This window comes from Miscanthus floridulus, chromosome 6 (genome assembly GCF_019320115.1).
Source record: "Miscanthus floridulus cultivar M001 chromosome 6, ASM1932011v1, whole genome shotgun sequence".
Taxonomy (NCBI): domain Eukaryota; kingdom Viridiplantae; phylum Streptophyta; class Magnoliopsida; order Poales; family Poaceae; genus Miscanthus; species Miscanthus floridulus.
The window spans coordinates 82854595-82878483 of record NC_089585.1 but is presented as its reverse complement, the minus strand read 5'-3'; the positions used below and the strand labels follow the sequence as shown (position 1 = coordinate 82878483).

The window sequence follows — 23889 nt, the reverse complement described above, 5'->3', positions numbered from 1 at the left end:
AGCAGATTTATCAAAGGAGTTACTACCATGTAATACTAAAGTTGTTACTGGAAAATATACTGAAGTTGTCACAAAGTATGCACATCGATGGTTACCGTGAGAATATAATACAATTGTTATATAGTATTTACATAAAGGTACTAACCCCTAAAAAGAGTAATAAGCCAAAACAAACATGCTGCAACCTAGAGGAGTAAATTATTAAAACAAACATTGCATAGCTGTCAAGTAGGGAACAAGTTATTATACAACACATTACAAAAGTTAGGAAACATAACTTGCTGCCAACTTAGGGCATTTATTATAAAAGCTAGCAAACATGGCTGGCTGCCAACTGAAACTGAAATTGATAAAAAAAATTGAACTAAAATTGACAAATATAATTAAAAACTAAAATAGACACAATAAAAAAATTGAAACATATAACTAAAAACTAAAATAGACTTTCGAACCTTAAATGGAAACCAAACCACTGAAATAGCTACCAGAAACTAAAACTGAAATTGAAAACCAGAAAATAGAACTGAATTGATAAATAGTAACTAAAAACTAAATTACACATTTTAAAATGAAACATAACACTGAAAAAAGAAGACACGATAAAAAATAACTAAAATTGACAAATAGAAACTGAAAATAAAACTAAAACTTAAATTACCAGAAAATGAAACTGAAATAGAAAAATCTAAAACTGAAATTATCATAAACTAAAACTGAATTTGACAACCAAAAAATAAACTGACATTGACAAATAGAAAATGAAAACTAAAGTAGACAAAATGGAAAAAAAACTTAAATATCACTGAAACTGAAATTACAGAATAAAGAAACTAAAATTGATAACCACAAAAATTCACTGAAATTAACAAATAAAAATGAAAGGGACCTCCCTGTCGTTCTCAGGGAAAGAGAGAACGTTATCGGGACTAGGCTGTCAAAAAAGTACACCTTGCGGACAAGCATGGTGTTACCGGGGAGAGTGAGGGTCTACTGGGCTGTATCGCGGCCTAGTGTCCCGCGAACAAGTCGGAACGCGACCCATCGCGAGTTAGACTTTCAACAGTCGAAATAGTATTTTGCTCACAACAAATCAGCTAGAATAATATTTTAACTTATTTTTTTAACGAAGCAAACGGGACCTATACGTGGACACACTTGTACATATAGAACTTGATTTCAAAAAAAATTACATATAGAACTTTGATTTATGGTAACATATTATGTTGCCCAGCATAGCAACAGGTGGGCAAATTGTGCTAGTAACACTAGTTGCTCTGTTTATTTGGCTGATAAGTCATGACTAAAAGTACTATTAATTAATTTATTGTGAAAAAAAAATATTATTCATTAGATAAAAAAATATAACTTATAAGCCAAGCGAACCGAACAAATATAACCGAGTCTAACTAGTACAGTATTTCTATAGTTTGCATCATCTCCGATTCTCCATGGCCGCACGTAAGTTCGAGAGAGTGGCAGCATTGATGGGCCCACGTGATGTAGCAGGCCGGCCGATCCGGCGTCCGCATGTGTGGTCGCGCGGTCGATGTGAGCGACCAATCGCGCGTTAGAATTTGCGGAAAAAAAAGGTACACGTACCCGCGTATAGTAACTGGGCTGAACGAGGAGCCTGCCTACAACGAGAAGCGAAACCAGCCCACAGATACAAACACCACGCACAGAAAAAATCGACCGACGAGGAACAAGAGAAACAGTCGACAGATGGTTAAAAATCTCGATGAACAAAAGTGCTATTTGGTAAAATGTTTTAGGCCTGTATTCAATTCACGAGGGTATTTTGTATTAAGCCACGCAACAGATCACAACAGCATTCCCAGTGCAAAGTCGTTAACGCTCCCCTCTAGTCTTTGTCCAATCTACCACTCTGTCCCTTAGAGATTAGATATTCGATATAAAGAATCCAAATAAAATGTTTATAGCTTATAAAAAATTGTCTAGAAGATTTAAAGAATTAGATTTGTCTCAAAAAAGGAGAGAAAATATAAAGAAAATCTAGAAAATTCCTAACATGTTCTAATCAATGAGTAAAATTGTTTTAAAAACTTTTCACGGCAAAATATATACGAGATAGAAGCGCTCCTTCGGCTGTTTTAGGTCGACCCCCTTAGACGCTCGATAGAAGCGCGTTGTCTGTATGTTTAAAATCTTCTTCTTAATACAATGATACGTAAATCTTTTGTATATTTGAGAAAAAAATATATACGAGATGCAACCGACGTGTAACTGTGGCAAGCTAAGATGGCCAACTGCTCTCCACAAACTCTCATGGTCTTTAGAAATACATTACAAAATTAATTAGAATGGGTAGAAACATGACTAATGAATTTTCTTAAGATGCCTGTGATGCTATGTACGTTCGTTACATTTGTTTTGGGACATACACGTCGCACTTTTGTTAAGAAATATAGGTGACAGTTGCTTTTCGAAGATGTATGTTATAATTTTTTTAAACTTTAAGATGTACTCCTATGTGAGACCCTTTTTTTAGCAAAATGTATAGGATTTTCTAAAAAAAAATGCACGCTACAGTCAGATTTACATTAGACCTGTGTTATGCACGTTTTGAGCGCGTTTTAAACTGCGCCTCGTCCTGCCCTGCTGACGCTAGCAACGAGAAGCTCACCCAAGCAAGAGAACTTTGTGTGTTTGGATCTCTCGTTCTCTTGCTAGCTGCCTGTGAAAGTAAGGTTTTTAATTTTTTTGCTTGCTTGGACAAGCCATTTTAGCTCTCCTTCTCTAGCAAGGCTAGCCTTGCAGGGTGAGGTGAGGCAACCTTTATGGGCAAGAGAAGTAGAGAAACAACAACGATAGCTAGCCTTGCAGGGTGAGGCGAGGCAACCTTTATGGGCAAGAGAAGTAGAGAAACAACAACAACAACAAAATCTTTAAGTTTCAAACAAGTTGAAATAGGCTATAGTTAAAATCCAGCAGAAGCAATCAAGGTTTAGACACGTGAATAACTGTTTTCCAAGCACTCCAATCTAAGGCTAAGTCTTTGGATATATTTCATCATTTTAAGTCTTCTTTTATTGTCTCTACCCAAGTCAACTTCGGTCTTCCTCTGTCTCTCTTAACGGGACATTTTACTATGCATCGATACCTCTGGAGATCTTCGTTGGACATGTCCAAACTATCTCAATCGGTGTTCAATAAACTTTTGTTCAATTTGTGCTATCCGTTCCTGTTCGGGGATTCGTTCGCCGACACCGGGAACCTTGCGAAATCCAATCTCAGCAGAGAGTCACACCAGTGGTACTCCCCTTATGGCAGCTCACGTCTCTCCGGTCGTCCAACCGGCCGCTTCTCCGACGGCTTCGTGCAGTCCGATCTAGTTGGTAATCAAGCTCGCTGCCTCTCGCTCTCAAAAAAACCATCATACATAGCATTGTCGATCGCCATCAAATTCGTCGTTGCATTGATGGATCTATATGCATCGCGTTGCGTTGCAGGGAGGATTCTTGGGCGCTCCGAGGCCCCTATTGCGTACAGGCTCAGGGCCAAGGACTACGCAGAGGCGTCCGGCGTCAACTTCGCCGTGGCCGGCGCCGGCGTCTACGAGGCGGCGGCGCCGCACAGGGCGTCGACCCTCGCCAAGCAGATCTACTCTGTCAGGAAGATGGTCGAGGGCGGAACCGTGACGAAATGGCAGCTCAAGAATTCCGTCGCGCTCATCGCCATCTCCGGCAACGACTACGCGGGCATGTCCAATACTAGCACCGACGATCAAGTGAGCATGCACAAGATCTACCGGTTTTCCTGTGTAACAACCCAAAAATCCACACACTGAAAATATCAACTACAAAATTTTTCTTAAAAACTTCCATGTGATGATGAGTGTCATGTATAATAACCCAACCTAAGAAATGCATTAGGTCTAACCCCAACCCAAGTTAACACATAAGCATGGCATGTCATTAGTTAATTGCGTTTATTTAAATTCTAACAAATAAGTGTTGCATACATTGAATGTGATTTGGATTTCCATTTGAGTTATGATATGCTTAACAACTCTAATAAATTAGGTGCACCAATTTGGAATTCAAATTTTAGAACCAAATTCGAATTCAAACAAAAGAGATGAAATGATAAACAAAATAGAAAAAGAAGAGAAAGGATGTAGGCCTCGCAAACCGCCTCGGCCTGCTCGGCCCACGCCAGCCAGCCAGCCCAACCGGCCTGCCAATCCTTTTTCTGTCTTCCCAGCGCACGTACACGGCCCACGAGCCGGCCCAGCGCGTCGCCCACGCCCGCGCACCCGTCTGCCTCGCTCACGGCCACTGCCCGCTGGACCCCGCATGTCAGCCGCACCCCCGTCTACAGTGTTGTCTTCCTCACCCACGCCTCAACCGCCTATGCGACCGACGCCCGACAGCTGTGGCAGGAGCGGGCCAGGGGGTCACGCCCGGGGCATGACCCTGTCCCCCTTGCGCCGCGCCCACGCAACCCCGCACCACCGTCTGATGCGATGCACCCGCCTCCACCGCACGATGCCATCCGCCCTGGGAGGCATGGCGCTCGGCTATAAAGCCAGCCCGCACGCCGCTCACGCCCGGCGCCCTAGTTTCTCCCTCAGCCTCCGCCGCTACTTGGTGGCCCAGCAGCCGCACCACATCAAGAGTAGAGGGCCGAGAAGGAGATCGTGAGAGGAGGATCGGAGCCCCCGCACGCTGCCGAAGTCGCCGGAGCCGAGGGCGACGCCGTCGTCGTCATCAAGATCACGGGTCGGCACTGCACGGCACTGCTTCCGGAGCTACATGGCCGCAACTCGACACTGCACCGCCATCCTTTCTTCCACAGCACCCACGGTGAGCCCCGGTTCATTCCTTGCTCGCCACTGGACCTTGCTACTCTGGCCATGGCACTCCATACCGTGAGCGCGTAGGCCAAGGCCATCCTCGGCCTCTAGGCACACTAGCACAGCACACTCACGTTGACCGTGACCATCCCCGAGCCCTTGGACGCTGTAGGCCTCTCCAGGTTCCCCGGACGCCGTAGCCGAGCATGCATGTCGCGCTCGCAACGCCGCCGCCATGACGCAGCCACCACCAGAGCACCAGACCACCTCCGAGCACTCAACCACCGGTCCAAACATCAGACCACTGGTCCAAGCACCCGACCACTGGTCCGAGCACCCGACCACCAGTCCGAGCACCCGACCACTAGTCCGAGCACCAGACCACTGGTCCGAGCACCCGACCACCAGTCCGAGCACCAGACCACAGGCCCGAGCACCCGACCAACGGTCTGAGCACCGACCGCCGTGGCCAGTACCGCCGGGAGCGCCTGGCGCCTCCTTGACTTGCCCGTTCCGTTCGCTGAAGCCACGGGTAACTCACACGCATGATGTGACCACCCCACAAGAGCCTGTAGTGACCCGCGCGCCTCGCCGTCGTCACCATGTCGCCGTGGCCGCCGGGAAGACCCTACCGGCCACCTAGAAACCGGAAGTCCTGCCCTGAGCTCTAGACGCCCTCGCCGCATCCACACGGATCCGTAGGAGCCTACATGCCCCACTGTGACGCCCTCCGAGGCCATAGCCACCACACCGACGCCGCCGGCATGATCGGAAGGCTATTCGCCATGGCCAAAGCCACTGGAGGCCCTGGAGGACCCCTCGACCTACCCAACATGCCCGCTGGAGCATTGTGACGCCCATGCGCACCACAGAGCTGGCCAATGCGGCTGCACCCGTGCCATTCCCGCACGCCGGTTGTGCTTGAGCCGCCGTTCGCCGTGACCAGAGACTTTGGATGCACCAACCGTCGCCCTGACTCCACCATTGCAGTCGCCATGGCACAGGGAGGCTTTTCCCCACCTCTATTGGATGCCTGAGCCATTGCGGGAGCTCGCCGGTGAGCACGTCACTGGCGGGAGCGCGCCGTGGAAGAAACAGAGGAGAAGGGGCAAGGTGAGCAGCGCAGCCCTACACCCGGTGCACATGAGCCGAGCCGAGGAGAAATGATGATGGGCTCGGTCCACCATGAACCCTACCTTAGGACCATGGACCAGGAGTGCTGGTCCACCGTGAGCCACACGGTGTGAGCCATGCTGCGGACGAAGCCCAATAAGAGCCCACGGCCGTGACGTGGCTGCGCCACAGCACGCCACGTGTTCGGCCCGACCCGAGCCCACCAAAGCCCGTTTGAGACCCGACACATATTGACCGTTGACCTGGCCCCAAATGTCAGTAGCACAGACACGCTGGACCCACACGTCAGATGCTGACATCATGATGACGTCATGAGGGACCCACATGTCTGCGACCCAAGAGCCCCTAGACCCACCTGTCAGCTCGGAACCGAGACAATGACGTCATGCTGATGTCATGCTGACATCAGCGTGCCACGTTGACCAGTGACACCGTGACACATGTCAGCCCAGGATTAATTCAGCCTTTATTCAATTTCAGAAAGGATTTAAACTTCAGGAATTCATAACTAATTCATACGACCTCGGAAAAATACGAGACCAGGACCAAAATTAATCTAAAATCAAGCTCTACGCAATGAACTCATGTTTGAGTGCATTTGACTCTTTTGAATTTTCATTGCTTCTTTGTGCTACTCTATAGACGTCGCTAATGCGACTATAATGCAAACGTTGCAGACTCGGAGGAGAACCTAACAGACGAGGACCGTGAGTACCGTGAGGAGTATGGAGACGACTACACTGAAGGTGCCACATCCCACCCAATCTCGTAGCACCTATTATGCATGGCTAATATAGAACTGCTATCGCTTTACTTTACTGCTACAAATATATTATGCTAGGACTTACATAGTAGTATGCTTGCTTGAAAGCCTTTACCTTGACGCAACCTTACCCCTGCATACCCTGCTATTAGGCTAGACACACGCTTACTGCTATATATTTCATTACTTATACTTCTACTACGCTTATACTACGTGCGTGGTGGAAACTGGTGTTACCTGGACTATGGGGAGAGTGCTACGTGTGTGACTTGGGTGTGTGGAGGGTGAGGGTTGTGTCGACCAAGTTGGAGTATACGATAAGCCTGGGGCAAGTCTTGCCATGGGGTGCTACCTGGGCACCCCTAGAATGGATACTTGTGGTGGGTAAAATGGTATATAAGGTGGACCTGGGTGTGAACCTGTGACGGGTGGAGCCCAGGATGGAGGTGCTGTGGTGGCACAGTAAATGGAAACCCTGATGGAGACATTCTGGCTTGGTCACCTCTAAGGACTTACTAGTACTCAGATTCACCGGGAAGCCTTATGTACCACTCGCCCTATATGGTGTGGGACGGCTAGACTACTTGGTAGGATATTGCCACTACTGCTAGGTTGATAGTGGACAGTGTAAGGAGGTACGGGGCGCGGAGGATTTTCCCCCACACCCTTCCGAGACTTCATGGAGACCTTGTGGACTCGGCTCATGACTAATAGTTTCAGCCACCCCAGACTTGACTTGGGGTGAACCAGGGCTAAATGGTAGAGTGGCATTATCCTAGGCTAGCAAGCAGCCGGAATCAGCCTAGTTGACGATGGTCAGTGAGGAAGGCAGATCTTGTGGTTATGTAAAACCTCTGCAGAGTGTATGGTTGATCGATCGATACATGTGCCGACTTGTCGGCTATGGACCTTTCCTAGGTTTCGCTTAAACTAGATAGTGAGATCAGTCCTTCTCTTCTTCACCCGTGAGAGAGCGTCGGTCGTAGCCAGGGGCTACGGGCCTTGAGACAGTGCCGAGAGGGAGTTGGCCTGTCGACTGAGCGAGGGTATGGTATGGTGATGGTATGGAGATGGTGGTATGTCGATCCCAGGATCGAAACCTGGCTCGGAAAAGGGAATGGAGTGGAATGTGTGTGGGAATGGTGTTAAAACTTGACAAACTATTTACTTGATATACTACTGCATAGGAAACCCCAGCCTTATAGGTTTATTTTGCTTATATCCAACTTGCATCCAATTTCCACAAAGCAATGCTCATAGGGATGGGAGTGGCCAGTATAAATCGTACTGATAAATTTTGGCACACAGGTTCTGTTGAGGAGTATAGCTCCGAGGAGTTTGATGGATGAGGGGTTCGTGCCTACGCTCGAGTTTGGCGATCTTATCTTCAAGCTGTTCTGAATGAATGCTACTTTTGATTCCGCCAATGCGGCGATGTAATAAATTATGTAATTCTGCACTATTTGTACTCTGATATTATTGTTGTATGGATGTGATATTCGACTGGAATTTAGGATAATATGATCTACAACTATCATATTACACTTCGACACTGTGGATTTCCCTTCATGGAAATTGGGGTTGTTTCAGTTGGTATCAGAGCCATACTCGACCTTAGGACAAAACCCTTAGAAATGGACGATAGAATAGGACGTAAACAGCCCTTCCTTCGGTTATGTACTGACCCTACATTTACTTTTATGCAAGGCTTATCTATTATTGACCTGCTAACACCTGTCCCCTTGAAACATGCAGATGGCAACGAACATCGACTGGCCGCCACTAGGACCTCTACCTCTGGACCACGCCAAGCTTACCTTCGACCTACGTGAGCTCGAGGGTTTTGCACAGACCCTCTGCTGAGTTCTCGTCACGTTAGGTGTCCCCGGCGAGCTTGTTAAGGTCACCTGCACCGGGAAGCCAGCTAAGGAAGGAGGAATCAAAGGACCAATTGTCACCTCAGTGGAGTTCCCAGCTAGCACTATCTTACTTTCTATCCCAGCTTTCACCGAGTTGACTATAGAGGACACAGTCGAGGAGGGACTGCGAGCTATCTCATACAAGGCACTTCATAGAGTGATGAGGGACCACTACGAGCACCTGAAGACGACAAAGTTCCATCTACTTCCCCAGGCCCTCGACCTCAGCCTTACCCCTAATGAGCAGAGTTTCGCAGCAGGCAGAGTTATCCTTGCCGAGGAGGACAGATGCCTTTGCGTCTCAGCTATTCACCTACTGGAGCAGGACAGGTACGTGACCCAGCTGGAGCAGAGGAGATGTCAGGACCAGGCCCTTCGGTGGGAGTACCAGGAGCAAGACTCGCAGGGAGCATAGGAGCGAGCTAGTCTACTAGAGACAGTTGCCAAGCTATAGGATGAGCTCAACCATCGTGAGGAGGACCACAGAGCCAAGGTCGCTGACTTACAGGACAAAGCAGCCGACCTAGGCAACAGGAACTGCTACCTCAACAGCAAGGTCTTGGAGTTGTAGAGTGAGTTGGATGACAAGAAGGCCGAGTTCAACCGTAGAGGAGACAGAGAGAGATCCAAGGGGATTGATATGCTAAAGATCCAATCTTGGAACAAGACCCTGACTCAGGAGCTAGAGGAGTCCAGGAAGAAGGCCGTTTGTAACCAGGGTCACCTGATCGAGGCACTCAGGCAGTCCGAGTACCTACAGGACAAATGTGAGAGGACATGGCAGGCTTGGCAGAAGTCTGATAGGAAGCGCCTTAGGGAGATGAAGGATATGTGGGATCAGCTACCCAAGGAGGTTCGCAGCAAGACGAAGCCTAGAATAGAGGAGTTTGAGTTAGCCCCGACTCGCCTCAACCTAGACGCCTGCCCTACCCTACCGGGAGCCAAGCCTACTAAGGAGCTCGCCGAGGCCTTGAAGTATGTGTCCCGACTTCACAAGTCTGATGAGGAGATCGAGATCGAGAACAGTCGTATCCCAGCTACGGTGTATGAGTTAGAGTAGATGACCCTACGTGGTCATGAGTCATGTCAGTAGCTTTTGTAAGTTGTACCCCATGATGTACCCCTTATGAGATGTATTATGAGACATTATGAATAGAACGATTCTCGCATGTCTTCAAGTGTAGCTACTGGAGATGATGCTATGTAATAAAAACCATGTAATGAATGTTTCGGATCTTATTGCATCTTTATGAATCTTATTGCTTCTTTTGTAATGAGTGTTGGATAGCATAAATGTTTTTCTTTAAATCATCAAAATCATGTAATCATATTGAACTATAAGCACTTATGGCACAAGCACTAAACTTTCTATGATCCGTGTTACAGATGCCGAACCGCCGTTCTAATCGCCTAATGAACCATGGACATGCGCCCACCCCTAAACCAGTTGAACCCAATGGGGGATGTGGTGGCAACAACCGTGGTCATGGCCATGGCCATGGACGGGGAGGGATACCCTTCCACCTGGAGAATACTCCGCCACCTGAGGAGAACATTCCTCCACCACCACCACCGAACCTGGCAGAAGTGATGGCACAATAGACCTAGCTTCTTGTAGCTCTTGTTGAAGGAGCAAACCATCGCTAGGGAGGTCAGCAGTATGACTTCCAAAGGAAGCTAGAAGGATTCCTGAAGCTAAGGCCACCTACCTATGATGGCACCGACCCTGACCCGCTTGTAGCCGATAACTGGCTCAAGGAAATGGAGAAGAAGCTTGACCTCACTACTTTCACTGATGATGAGTGTGTTGGAGCTACCACACACCAACTCACGGGTGCAGCACGCGCCTGGTGAGATAGTTTCAGTGACTCCCATGAGGACCTTGCCCACATCTCGTGGGACGAGTTCGCTGAAGCATTCACTGAGTATCACATTCCCAAGGATATTATGGAGGCCAAAGCCAAGGAGTTCTGCAACATCAAGATGGGAAAGGATAGGGTGACTGAGTACACTACTCGTTTCACCAACCTTCTGCGCTATGCACCTTCTTATGTTGTGAACTCTGAGAAGGAGAAGCTATACTATTACCGCAAGGGACTTAACCCGCACATCAAGCTGAAGTTTGGCGGTATTGAGAGCAACACATTGCATGCTCTGGTGGATCGCTGCATCCAGATTGAGAAGGACCGTGCTGAAGCTAAAGAAGAGTACAGGGATAGGAAATGTAGGCCTGAGGAGTCTCTCCATGGTCGTGATCGCAAGAAGTTCCGTAGAGATGCACCATCCAGGGAACGCTCTCACCATAATAGGGATGACAACCCTAGATCAAGTAGGGGAAGTGGAGGCTACACCACCAAATACTCCTGCCCTGCTCAGGATCATTACACCCGAGATCGTTATGCTTAGGACCGCAACAGTCAAGACCGTTTCAACCGTCCCCGCACAGCGAATGAACGCCCAGCATAGAACCGCTCCGCACCAAGCACTAGAAACTGGAAGGCACCCGCGTCAACCCCTACAGGCGGTACGCCTTTCACCTGCTTTGCTTGTGGCCAACCAGGTCACAAAGCCGCTGAGTGCCCTCAGAACTCAGCTACACAGAAGTCTCAGTTCAAGGGATCAGCTACTCGTGGACGTCTCAACCATCTGGACGCCGAGGAAGCACAAGCTGCCCCTGACATTGTGTATGGTATGTTTTTAGTTAATGGCAATACTGCATTAGTTCTATTTGACTCTGGAGCAACTTGTTCTTACATATCATCCAAGTTTGCACGAGATCATGACCTATCTATAACCCCACGTGAAAATCCTATCATCACTAGCTCACCTTTAGGAGACCTAAAGTGCACCCACATCTGTAAGGGAGTGAGTCTTACCATTGAGGGTCTTATCTTTAGAGCCGACCTAACCCTGCTACCTTCCACTAACCTAGATGTCATCTTAGGTATGGATTGGTTAACCATTCACCGAGGTATCATATCATGTTCACCTAGATATGTCCAAGCGACCCACCCATCAGGCCAAGTCATTAGATGTGAACCTCAGTCTGGAAAGTCCACCTCTATCCTATGTGCCCTTAAAGCAAGTTCAGAATCACAAAAAGAGGAGAAGACAGTTCATGATGTGCTAGTATTCAGAGACTATCCCGATGTATTCCCTGAAGAATTACTAGGTATGCCACCAGACCGTGATGTCGAATTCATCATTGATCTGTTACTGGGAACAGGACCCATTGCCAAGAGACCCTATCGCATGTCAGTTGATGAACTGACTGAGCTCAAGGAACAGCTTGATGAGCTCATCTCGAAAGGATATATCAGGCCCAGTGCTTCACCCTGGGGATCCCTCGTTCTGTTTGTTAAGAAGAAGGATGGCTCGATGAGAATGTGCATTGATTACCGGAACTTGAACGCAGTCACCATCAAGAACAAGTACCCCCTGCCAAGAATTGATGATATGCTTGATCAGCTTCGAGGTGCAAAGTATTTCTCCAAGATTGATCTCAGATTAGGCTATCATCAGATGAAGATTCGAGAAAGTGACATCCCGAAGACAGCATTTGTGACCAGGTATGGGCAGTTTGAGTTCACTGTGGTGTCCTTTGGACTCACGAATGCTCCCACATACTTCATGAACATGATGAATAAAGTTTTCATGGATGAACTGGATAAGTTCGTGGTGGTATTCATTGATGGCATCCTTGTCTACTCAACCACCGCTGAAGAACATGAACATCATCTGAGAACCGTGCTTGAGAAACTAGCCCAACATCAGCTATATGCAAAGTTCAGTAAATGTGAGTTTTGGCTATAGGAAGTTGCCTTCTTAGGCCACGTACTATCAGCTGAGGGTGTCGCAGTTGATCCAGCCAAGATTGAAGCCGTGAAAGAATGGGATCAACCCCGCAATGTGACAGAAGTCAGAAGTTTCTTGGGATTGGCTGGATATTATCGCCGATTCATTGAGAACTTCTCCAAGATAGCCCGTCTAATGACCAACCTTCTGAAGAAGACTAAGGAGTTTGAATGGACGCCCATGTGCGAGCAAAGATTCCAGGAACTGAAACTGAAGCTTACCACAACTCCTATGCTATCATTGCCTGATATCAGCAAAGATTTCGTAGTCTATTGTGGTGCATCTCGTCAAGGACTCGGTTGTGTGTTGATGCAAGATGGAAGAGTGATAGCTTATGCTTCTCGACAGTTGAAAGAACACGAGAACCGTTACCCAACCCATGATCTAGAGTTAGCAGTAGTTGTGCATGCCTTGAAGATCTGGAGACACTACTTGATAGGCAACAAGTGTGATATCTATACAGATCACAAGAGCTTGAAGTACTTTTTCACTCAGGAAGATCTAAATATGAGGCAACGCCGATGGCTTGAGTTGATCAAGGACTATGACCTGGAAATTCACTATCATCTGGGAAAAGCTAATGTTGTCATAGATGCTCTTAGTCGCAAGAGTTACTATCACACCTTGATCACTGAATTAGTACCACCTGAGCTCAAGGGAGAGATTGATGATTTCCAACTAGAGATACTACCGCATGGCTTGCTGAATGAGCTTCGCATACAGTATGATCTCACAGATCACATCCGTCAAGCTCAGAAAAGTTGTGAAGAGATTTAGTATCTCCGTGGTCTGATGAAACTAGGCTACAAGACCAACCACCAAGAAGATGAACAAGGAACCATCTGGTTCAAGAACAGAATCTGCGTTCCATCTGACCCAGTACTACGAGGGGAAATTCTATCGGAAGCTCACAATTCCAAATATTGTATTCACCCTGGAGGGTCAAAGATGTACCAAGACATGAAGAAACACTTCTGGTGGAAAGGCATGAAGACAGACATTGTAGGACATGTGGCACGTTGTGACACCTGTAACAGAGTCAAGGCTGAACATCAAAGGCCTGCAGGATTGCTAAAGCCTCTTGGCGTTCCCGAGTGGAAATGGGAGAACATATCCATGGATTTCATAGTTGGATTGCCCCGTTCACAGAAAGGCAATGATTCCATCTGGGTGATTGTTGATCGCTTGGCCAAGATTGCTCACTTTGTACCAACAAAGACCAAGACCAACGCCGAGAAATTAGCGGATCTATATGTTGAGCATATTCTCAGACTGCTTGGAGCTCCCTCTAGTATTGTATCTAGTCATGGTCCTCAATTTGTGTCCCGATTCTGGGAAGCTCTGCACAAGTCTATTGGAACCAAACTTGATTTCAATACCGCTTATCACCCACAGACAGATGGACAGACAGAACGAGTAAATCAGATCTTAGAAGACATGCTTCGCGCTAGTGTACTGAATTATGGCTATGATTGGGAGAAATGCCTACCTTATGCAGAGTTCTCTTACAACAACAGCTACCAAGCTAGTATCAAGATGTCGCCATTTGAAGCTCTATATGGCAGACCTTGTAAGACACCTATGATGTGGTCCCAACCGGGAGAAAGATCATTCTTTGACTCCACTAAGATTCAAGATGCAGAAGAAGGAGTTGCTCAGGTAAGAGAGAATTTGAGAATTGCTCGAAGTCAATACAAGAGCTATGCTGACAAAAGAAGAAGAGAACTGGAGTTCAATGTGGGGGACTTCGTCTATCTCAAGGTATCCCCGCTATGTGGAACGGTCAGATTCCATGTGAAAGGCAAGCTTGCCCCTAGATTTGTTGGCCCATACAAGATTTGCAAGAGAATTGGAAAGCTCGCCTACAAACTTGAGTTACCTGAGGAATTGATGGGTGTACATCTCGTATTTCATGTATCCCAGCTACGCAAATGTTTAAGAGTACCCGATGAAGCAGTCCCAACTAGTGCACTTGACATTCAAGATACACTTGAGTATAAAGAACATCCTATCAGAATTCTGGGTAGAGATACCAAAGAGACCCAAAGCAAGACTATCCCAATGTGCAAGATCCAATGGAGCAATCACACAGAGAGAGAAGCAACATGGGAGAAAGAGTCGGACCTCTGGCTACGATATCCTTACCTCTTTGAAGAGTACGTTACACTTTAATCTCGGGGATGAGATTCTGTTAAGGGGGTAGGACTGTAACAACCCAAAAATCCATACACTGAAAATACCAACTACAAATTTTTTCTTAAAAACTTCCATGTGATGATGAGTGTCATGTATAGTAACCCAACCTAAGAAATGCATTAGGTCTAACCCCAACCCAAGTCAACACATAAGCATGGCATGCCATTAGTTAATTGCATTTATTTAAATTCTAACAAATAAGTGTTGCATACATTGAATGTGATTTGGATTTCCATTTGAGTTATGATATGCTTAACAACTCCAATAAATTAGGTGCACCAATTTAGAATTCAAATTTTAGAACCAAATTTGAATTCAAACAAAAGAGATGAAATGATAAACAAAATAGAAAAAGAAGAGAAAGGATGTAGGCCTCACAAACCGCCTCGGCCTGCTCGGCCCGTGCCAGCCAGCCAGCCCAACCGGCCTACCAATCCTTTTTCGTCTTCCCAATGCACGTACGCGGCCCATGAGCCGGCCCAGCGCGTCGCCCACGCCTGCGCACCCGTCTGCCTCGCTCACAGCCACTGCCCACTGGACCCCGCATGTCAGCCGCACCCCTGTCTACAGTGTCGTCTTCCTCACCCACACCTCAACCGCCTACGCGACTGGCGCCCGATAGCTGTGGCAGGGGCGGGCCAGGGGGTCACGCCCGAGGCATGACCCTGTCCCCCTTGCACCGCACCCATGCAACCTCGCACCACTATCTGATGTGATGCACCCGCCTCCACCGCACGATGCCATCCACCCTGGGAGGCATGGCGCTCGGCTATAAAGCTAGCCCGCACGCCGCTCACGCCCGGCGCCCTAGTTTCTCCCTCAGCCTCCGCCGCCGCTTGGTGGCCCAGCAGCCGCACCACATCGAGAGTAGAGGGCCGAGAAGGAGATCGTGAGAGGAGGATCGGAGCCCCCGCACGTAGCCGAAGTCGCTGAAGCCGAGGGCGACGCCATCGTCGTCATCACGATTGCGGGTCGGCACTGCACGGCACTGCTTCCAGAGCTACACGGCCGCAAATCGACACTGCACCGCCATCCTTTCTTCCACAGCACCCACGGTGAGCCCCGGTTCATTCCCTACTCGCCACTGGACCTTGCTACTCCGGCCATGGCGCTCCATACCGTGAGCGCATAGGCCAAGGCCATCCCCAGCCTCTAGGCACACCAGCACAGTATACTCACGTTGACCATGACCATCCCCGAGCCCTTGGACGCTGTAGGCCTCTCTAGGTTCCTCGGACGCCGTAGCTGAGCACGCATGCCATGCTCGCAACGCCGCCGCCATGACGCAGCCACCACCAGAGCACCAGACCACCTCCAAGCACTCGACCACTGGTCCGAACATCAGACCACTGGTCCGAGCACTAGACCACTGGTCCGAGCATCCGACCACCAGTCTGAGCACCCGACCACTGGTCCGAGCACCAGACCACTGGTCTGAGCACCCGACCACTAGTCCGAGCACCAGACCACAGGTCCGAGCACCCGACCAATGGTCCGAGCACCGACCGCCGTGGCCAGTATCGCCGGGAGCGCTTGGCGCCTCCTTGACTCGCCCGTTCTGTTCGCTGAAGCCACGGGTAACTCACGCGCACGCCGTGACCACCCCGCAAGAGCCCGTAGTGACCCGCGCGCCTCGTCGTCGTCACCAAGTCGCCGTGGCCGCCGGGAAGACCCTACCAGCCACCTAGAAACTGGAAGTCCTACCCTGAGCTCTGGACGCCCTCGCCGTGTCCACACGGATCCATAGGAGCCTACACGCCCCACTGTGACACCCTCTGAGGCCATAGCCACCACACCGATGCCGCCGGCATGATTAGAAGGCCGTCCACCGTGGCCAAAGCCACCAGAGGCCCTGGAGGACCCCTTGACCTACCCAACATGCCCGCTGGAGCATTGTGACGCCCATGCGCACCACAGAGTCGGCCAATGCCGCTGCACCCACGCCATTCCCGCACGCCGGTTGTGCTCAAGTCGTTGTTCGCCGTGACCAGAGACTTAGGATGCACCAACCGTCGCCCTGACTCCACCATTGCAGTCGCCATGGCACAAGGAGGCTTTTCCCCACCTCTATTGGATGCCTGAGCCGTTGCGGGAGCTCGCCGATGAGCACGTCGCCGGCGGGAGCGCGCCGTGGAAGAAACAGAGGAGAAGGGGCAAGGTGAGCAGCGCAGCCCTGCACCCGGTGCACATGAGCCGAGCCGAGGAGAAATGACGATGGGCTCGGTCCACCATGAACCCTGCCTTAGGACCATGGACCAGGAGCGCTGGTCCACCATGAGCCACACGGTGTGAGCCGTGCTGCGAACAAAGCCCAATAAGAGCCCACGGTCGTGACATGGCTGTGCCACAGCACGCCACGTGTTTGGCCTGACCCGAGCCCACCAAAGCCCGTTTGAGACCCGGCACGTATTGACCGTTGACCTGGCCCCACATGTCAGCAGCACAGACACGCTGGACCCACACGTCAGATGCTGACGTCATGATGATGTCACGTGGGACCCACATGTCTGCGACCCAAGAGCCCCTGGACCCACCTGTCAGCTCAGAACCGAGACGATGACGTCATGCTGACATCAGCATGCCACGTTGACCAGTGACACCGTGACACGTGTCAGCCCAGGATTAATTCAGCCTTTATTCAATTTCAGAAAGGATTTAAACTTCAGGAATTCATAACTAATTCATACGACCTCGGAAAAATACGAGATCAGGACCAAAATTCATCTAAAATCAAGCTCTACGCAATGAACTCATGTTTGAGTGCATTTGACTTTTTTGAATTTTTATTGCTTCGTTGTGCTACTCTATAGACGTCGCTAGCGTGACTATAATGCAAACGTTGTAGACTCGGAGGAGAACCTGACAGACGAGGACCGTGAGTACCGTGAGGAGTACGGAGACGACTACACTGAAGGTGCCACATCCCACCCAATCTCGTAGCACCTATTACGCATGGCTAATAGAGAACTGCTATCGCTTTACTTTACTGCTACAAATATATTATGCTAGAACTTGCATGGTAGTATGCTTGCTTGAAAGCCTTTACCTTGACGCAACCTTACCCCTGCATACCCTACTATTAGGCTAGACACACGCTTACTGCTATATATTTCATTACTTATACTTCTACTACGCTTATACTACGTGCGTGGTGGAAACTGGTGTTACCTGGACTATGGGGAGAGTGCTGCGTGTGTGACTTGGGTGTGTGGAGGGTGAGGGTTGTGTCGACCAAGTTGGAGTATACGACGAGCCTAGGGCAAGTCTTGCCATGGGGTGCTACCTGGGCACCCCTGGAATGGATACCTGTGGTGGGTAAAATGGTATATAAGGTGGACCTAGGTGTGAACCCGTGACGGGTGGATCCCGGGATGGAGGTGCTGTGGTGGCACAGTAAATAAAACCCTGATGGAGACATTCTGGCTTGGTCACCCCTAAGGACTTACTAGTACTCAGATTCATCGGGAAGCCTTACGTACCACTCGCCCTATATGGTGCGGGACGGCTAGACTACTTGGTAGGATATTGCCACTACTGCTAGGTTGATAGCGGACAGTGTAAGGAGGTACGGGGCGTGGAGGATTTTCCCCCACACCCTTCCAAGACTTCATGGAGACCTTGTGGACCTGGCTCATGACTCATAGTTTCAGCCACCCCAGACTTGACTTGGGGTGAACCAGGGCTGAATGGTAGAGTGGCATTATTCTAGGCTAGCAAGCAGCCGGAATCAGCCTAGTTGACGACGGTCAGCGAGGAAGGTGGATCTTGTGGTTATGTAAAACCTCTGCAGAGTGTATGGTTGATCGATCGATACATGTGCTGACTTGTCGGCTATGGACCTTTCCTGGGTTTCGCTTAAACTAGATAGTGAGATGAGTCATTCTCTTCTTCCCCTGTGAGAGAGCGTCGGTCGTAGCCAGGGGCTACGGGCCTTGAGACAGTGCCGAGAGGGAGTTGGCCTGTCGACTGAGCGAGGGTATGGTATGGTGATGGTATGGAGATGGTGGTATGTCGATCCCAGGATCGAAACCTGGCTCGAAAAAGGGAATGGAGTGGAATGTGTGTGGGAATGGTGTTAAAACTTGACAAACTATTTACTTGATATACTACTGCATAGGAAACCCCAGCCTTATAGGTTTATTTTGCTTATATCCAACTTGCATCCAATTTCCACAAAGCAATGCTCATAGGGATGGGAGTGGTCAGTACAAATCGTACTGATAAATTTTGGCACACAAGTTCTGCTGAGGAGTATAGCTCTGAGGAGTTTGACGGATGAGGGGTTCGTGCCTACGCTCGAGTTTGGCGATCTTATCTTCAAGCTGTTCTGAATGAATGCTACTTTTGATTCCGTCAATGCGGCGATGTAAAAAATTATGTAATTCCACACTATTTGTACTCTGATATTATCGTTGTATAGATGTGATATTCGACTGTAATTTGGGTAATATGATCTACAACGATCGTATTACACTTCGACACTGTGGATTTTCCTTCGTGGAAATTGGGGTCGTTTCACCCTGCACATGTATCAAACTTTCAAGATTATGTGCATTATTAATACCATATCCAAAACGCATGCAGATCCTGAGCTTGGCTGGAAATGTGACGGGCGAGATCGCCAAGGGCGTGAGGCGGCTGCAGAAGCTGGGAGTGAGCATGGTTTTCGTCAACGCGCTCCACCCGCTGGGCTGCACGCCGCCGCACACCAGGGCGTCCAACTACACCGTGTGCGACAGCCCCAAGGGCAACGCGCCCGCGTACTATCACAACCAGAAGCTCAAGGAGAAGCTGGATCCTGCGCACAGCGACAACGTCTCTGTGGTCGACCTCTACGCCGCCTTCTCCAGCATCATCAATCCATCAGATTCCCACACCCGTACGTGCGCATATATGAACCCATATCTGCATCATCCGTGCACTTTATTTACATGATTAAATGGTGATGACGACGATGATGCTTGGATCCTTTCAGACCCGCAGGTGGCGAAGCAGTTCACGCATAAGCTGAAGCCGTGCTGCGAGAGCGTGGATCCCAGTGGCTACTGCGGGCAGGTGGACGAGGACGGCGGCGCGCAGTACAGCGTCTGCTCCAACCCAGAGAAGCACTTCTTCTGGGACGACGTGCACCCGACGCAGGCCGGCTGGGAGGCCGTCATGGAGCAGCTAGAACGGGACATCAAGGACTTCCTCGACATCTCCAACTAGCGGGGAGTAGCTAGCCATCATGTGTTAAATAATTGTTAGGTTCAATTCGCCCGGCAAATTGGTTTAATTTTATTTGCTTTGAACGTTATGGGTTTTGATTGATGTGGTACACTACCTCGTGCAATACGTCATCAGTTCAGTTCATCACAAGTGTTTGTTCGGATCAATCCGGCGATTATATATGTTTTACTGCAATATAATCATCGATCTCCGTTTTGTATCCATCCATTATCGAATCCGCACAGGAATGTGTACTCTCGTGATCGAGAGCTTTCCGTCTGCAGTCTACTCCCATTCGACGACTCTTCCTTTTGAAAAAGAAAAAAAAATTAGGTTATTCTGTTAGTGCATAGTATATATGATGATAAAGATATATAGTATACCTGCATGAAATTGATTGAAGCAAAAGTTCTCTCAACAAATGAAAACACCATAAGAATATTGGCAGCAAATCTTAGGGTGTTTTAATTTTTGAGAGCTTGTGAGTTTGTGTTCATGAGCTGACCAGCACTTGGAGCCTTGGCGGCACTTTGGCAACATCTCCTTCGAGCTTGATGTGGAGCGGCAACTTGGTGTGCAGGGGACAAAAAGACCCCTTGTTGGAGAATCTCCATAGTTGACATCACCTTAATGACCAGGAGAGTCAAGCAGCAAGTGGTTAGCCTTAGTGGCTTAATTACAGTGTTGTCGTTGGCTGTGACCTTCATGTCTTGGCCAACACCGTGACTGGGGTAAGGCTTGGTGATGAAAAACACATTCTTTGTGGAGATCCAACGTGGATTAGGAGTTGTGTTTGAGCAATGACACTACAGGTTACATCACCATGTCTAATGAAGTTCGTCGTTCTTACTTGATCCTTTAGTTTTCTTATTGTGATTGTTTGTGTGGCCTTTACCATTTCTAGGTTAGTATTAGTTGATAGGTTTGTCTCTAATTTGCTAAACTATTGTTGGTTTGGGTAAGTAGAGAGCACCAGACACTACTAGAGAACAGACTTTAGAACGATGTCCCAATTTAGCATTAGCATCGGCATTTTTTGCCCCCGGGACTAGAGAGTCTTTAGTCCCGATTGGTGTTTCCAACCGACACTAAAAGTCCCTGCCCAATGGCTAAACCGGGACTAAAAGTCCTCAAACCTTTACTCCTGGTTGGGAATACCAACCCTGACTAAAGGTAGACCCTTTAGTCCCGGTTGGTAACACCAACCGGGACTAAAGGTCCCCGGATGGATTAGTTCAAAAGGAAAGCATCACATCTATTGTTAGATGTGTTGTATAGGTGTGGTGGTAAGCTACGCGCGAGGTAGTGCATGAGGTCTTGGGTTCGAATCTCACGGGGCGCAGCGGTGGGAGGTATTATTTTTTTTAAAGCTGGGAGGATCTTTAGTCCCGGTTGTGGCAAACCGGGACTAAAGAACAACACCTTTAGCCCCGGATTGATAGTCCCGGTTAAGAAACCGGGAGTAAAGCTAGTTCCCAACCGGGACTACATCTCATTTCTGTAGTAGTGAGAAAACATAGATGCAAATACTGGTACCTAGTTTAGTGTTTTTCTAGTGCAAATTAAATAGAGCCCTAGACTAAGTTTTATAGACCTAGTGCACCCCTCCTCTCTTGGAGGGTCTTGATCGATCACTAGTACTTATATATATCACGTGACACTATGTGCATTACGTTTGTCTAACACTAGTACAGGCCGGCTTTTCAGAGGCGGGCAAAACTTATTTTCACTACAACAGAGTTTAATCACCGCCAGGACTTCCACTGCTGTGGCCTGAGGGGTCCCTTTCGAGTGACATGCCGGCGGTGATAAACGTTTTTCACCACCGACCCGGCATATGATCCGGCAGTGAACACAGCAGTCTTCGCTACCGCATCGTACACCGAAGCGGCGATGGAACATTTTAGCACCACCGGCTATTGATCCAATGCACGACACATGGAGAAACCGACGGAGATAAGAAGTTTTCCCGCCGGTTTCAAGATGGAAGGACACACCATTGTTAGATCTGGCGGTGAAACAAGCTAGCACCATTGATTCGCGTTATGATCCGGCAATGGAAATCGCAATGATTCGAAACACCGCATCGCCCGCCATGCCGGATGGTACGTCCAACCAACGTTGTTGTCTCTGTCGTCACCACCAGATCGTCCGCAACACTGGTGGTGGTATGCGACCAATTGCCGCCGGATCGTGCTCTAACGCGGCATTGAAGTGACCGATAGCACCATCGTATCGTACGCTGATCTGGTGGTGATGAACAATACCATAGCTGGCTTGCAACCATCATTGATCAGATAGGCTATCACCAAGAAATTTCACCAACGAGGGCCAAAATCGTCAGTGATGAACTTTGTATAGTAGTGTTCCAAAGGTAGGGATATGCACTCAGTCTCTAGCTAATGGTTGTCGGGTTGTTTACCCGTCTCTATAAATGAATTTTGAAAAAAAAGAAGAAAGCCGGGTGAGCCCCCTGTGTAGGCCACCAAGACCGAGCCCGGGAAGCCCAATCACTGGCCCATCGAGAAGCCACCCGACCACCATGAAGCCACCATGGAGCTCACACTTTCATCACTACCTGTTCCGTTGGATCCCCAAGTCACTAGATCTGCAAGGCTTGTTGTTTTATCTAGGCCTGCTCGCATAGATGCTAAGCCAGATATAGTGTCGCCGAGGTCCGGTTCCTCGTTGGACCTGGACGCCTTGCCATTGTCCGCAAATTTGGGACAAGAAGAGAGAGAGAGAGGGGGGGGGGGAGATGCAGGGAGATTGAGAGGAAGAGGAGAGGATGGGGGAGGGAATATATGAGCATTCACCTTAGTCGGATGAGGACAACCGCTTTTGCTGGATTCGTATTGGAGCCTCCTTGCCCTAGCATGTCGCCATCTCCTAACCCTGGCCATCTGCCTTCATTCTCTCCTGGCCCAACTCTGTACCGTGACCTCGACCAGGCAACGCCATCCAACACCGAGGGGGAAGGGCGTCGTGGTAGGAAAGGGGGAGAGGCCCCCATCATCGCTGTGATGTCCTCGCTGGGAGAGGGGGAGGGTGACGGCTACTATGCTAGGAGAGGGAGGGGCGAGCTGCCACCGCCACGTTGGGAGAGGGGTGGCGGGTCCCCATAGCCACTGTACCGTCCTCTCTAGGAAGGGCTTGCCGAAGTGAGGAAGAGGAGGTGGGTGTATGTGTAGTGGCACCGTGGTGAGGGAGAGAGTGGACAGGCATAGGTAGCCCGGTAGGGCTTTCACTTATATATGGGGTTCGGTTTTTATTGCCGGTTTGTGGCTTGAATCGGTGGTGATAAATTATTACCGCTGGTTTAATACAACCAATCATGAAAATGCCGTAGCGGAAAATTAATTTTGTACTCCATGGTGGCACGGGTAGTGATCAACAACAAGGTTTAATTAGATGTACATTTCACTGGATCCCCTGGTCACTAGCGCCCAAGGATTAATTTATGTGAATTTTGGTGTAACGAATGTGTGCCCTAGCTATAGACAACGCATGCGCTATAGCCAGACTAGATGAACATTTCACTGAATACCCAGCTCGCACAATTCTATTTTCTCGCATATATATGAGGCCAGAGGCAGAGCGGAACTGCGGAAGTGCGGAACAGATGCACGCATGTTTATCGGTCTTGCATGGCCCCATGCAGGGTTTGTTAGCATCTCGCGCCGCCTATCTCCTACAACAATTAAAAAGAATAAAGCGTGAATATTTTTTTGTGCGATATTTATTTTGGTTCGTCCGTCTACCCACGTCTGTGATCCCACGACATCTCCCGCATGCTGCTTGATTGAATATTGCCTGTCATGTGATAGAGGAATCACGACAAAATAGAAAGTAGAAAATTATTATGATATCTATATAAACATTGCATGTTTGCATACACCAACATACATGGCAACGAGCAAAAGGAAAGAGAATTAACACAAAAGGAAAGAGAATTAAGACAAAATAAACCTCTTTGCATTTCTGAGAACCTTGCCAAA

General features: G+C 48.8%; 1 protein-coding gene across 1 annotated transcript; it reads left to right on the top strand.

Moving 5' to 3' along the window:
• The first annotated feature begins 3142 nt into the window (after positions 1 to 3142).
• LOC136460763 (GDSL esterase/lipase At5g03610-like) lies at positions 3143 to 19891 on the top strand. Its single transcript, XM_066460342.1, has 4 exons — positions 3143 to 3356; positions 3471 to 3743; positions 19260 to 19562; positions 19659 to 19891. The coding sequence occupies exons 1-4, from the start codon at positions 3143 to 3145 to the stop codon at positions 19889 to 19891; spliced, it is 1023 nt and encodes a 340-aa protein (XP_066316439.1).
• The last annotated feature ends 3998 nt before the right edge of the window (positions 19892 to 23889 follow it).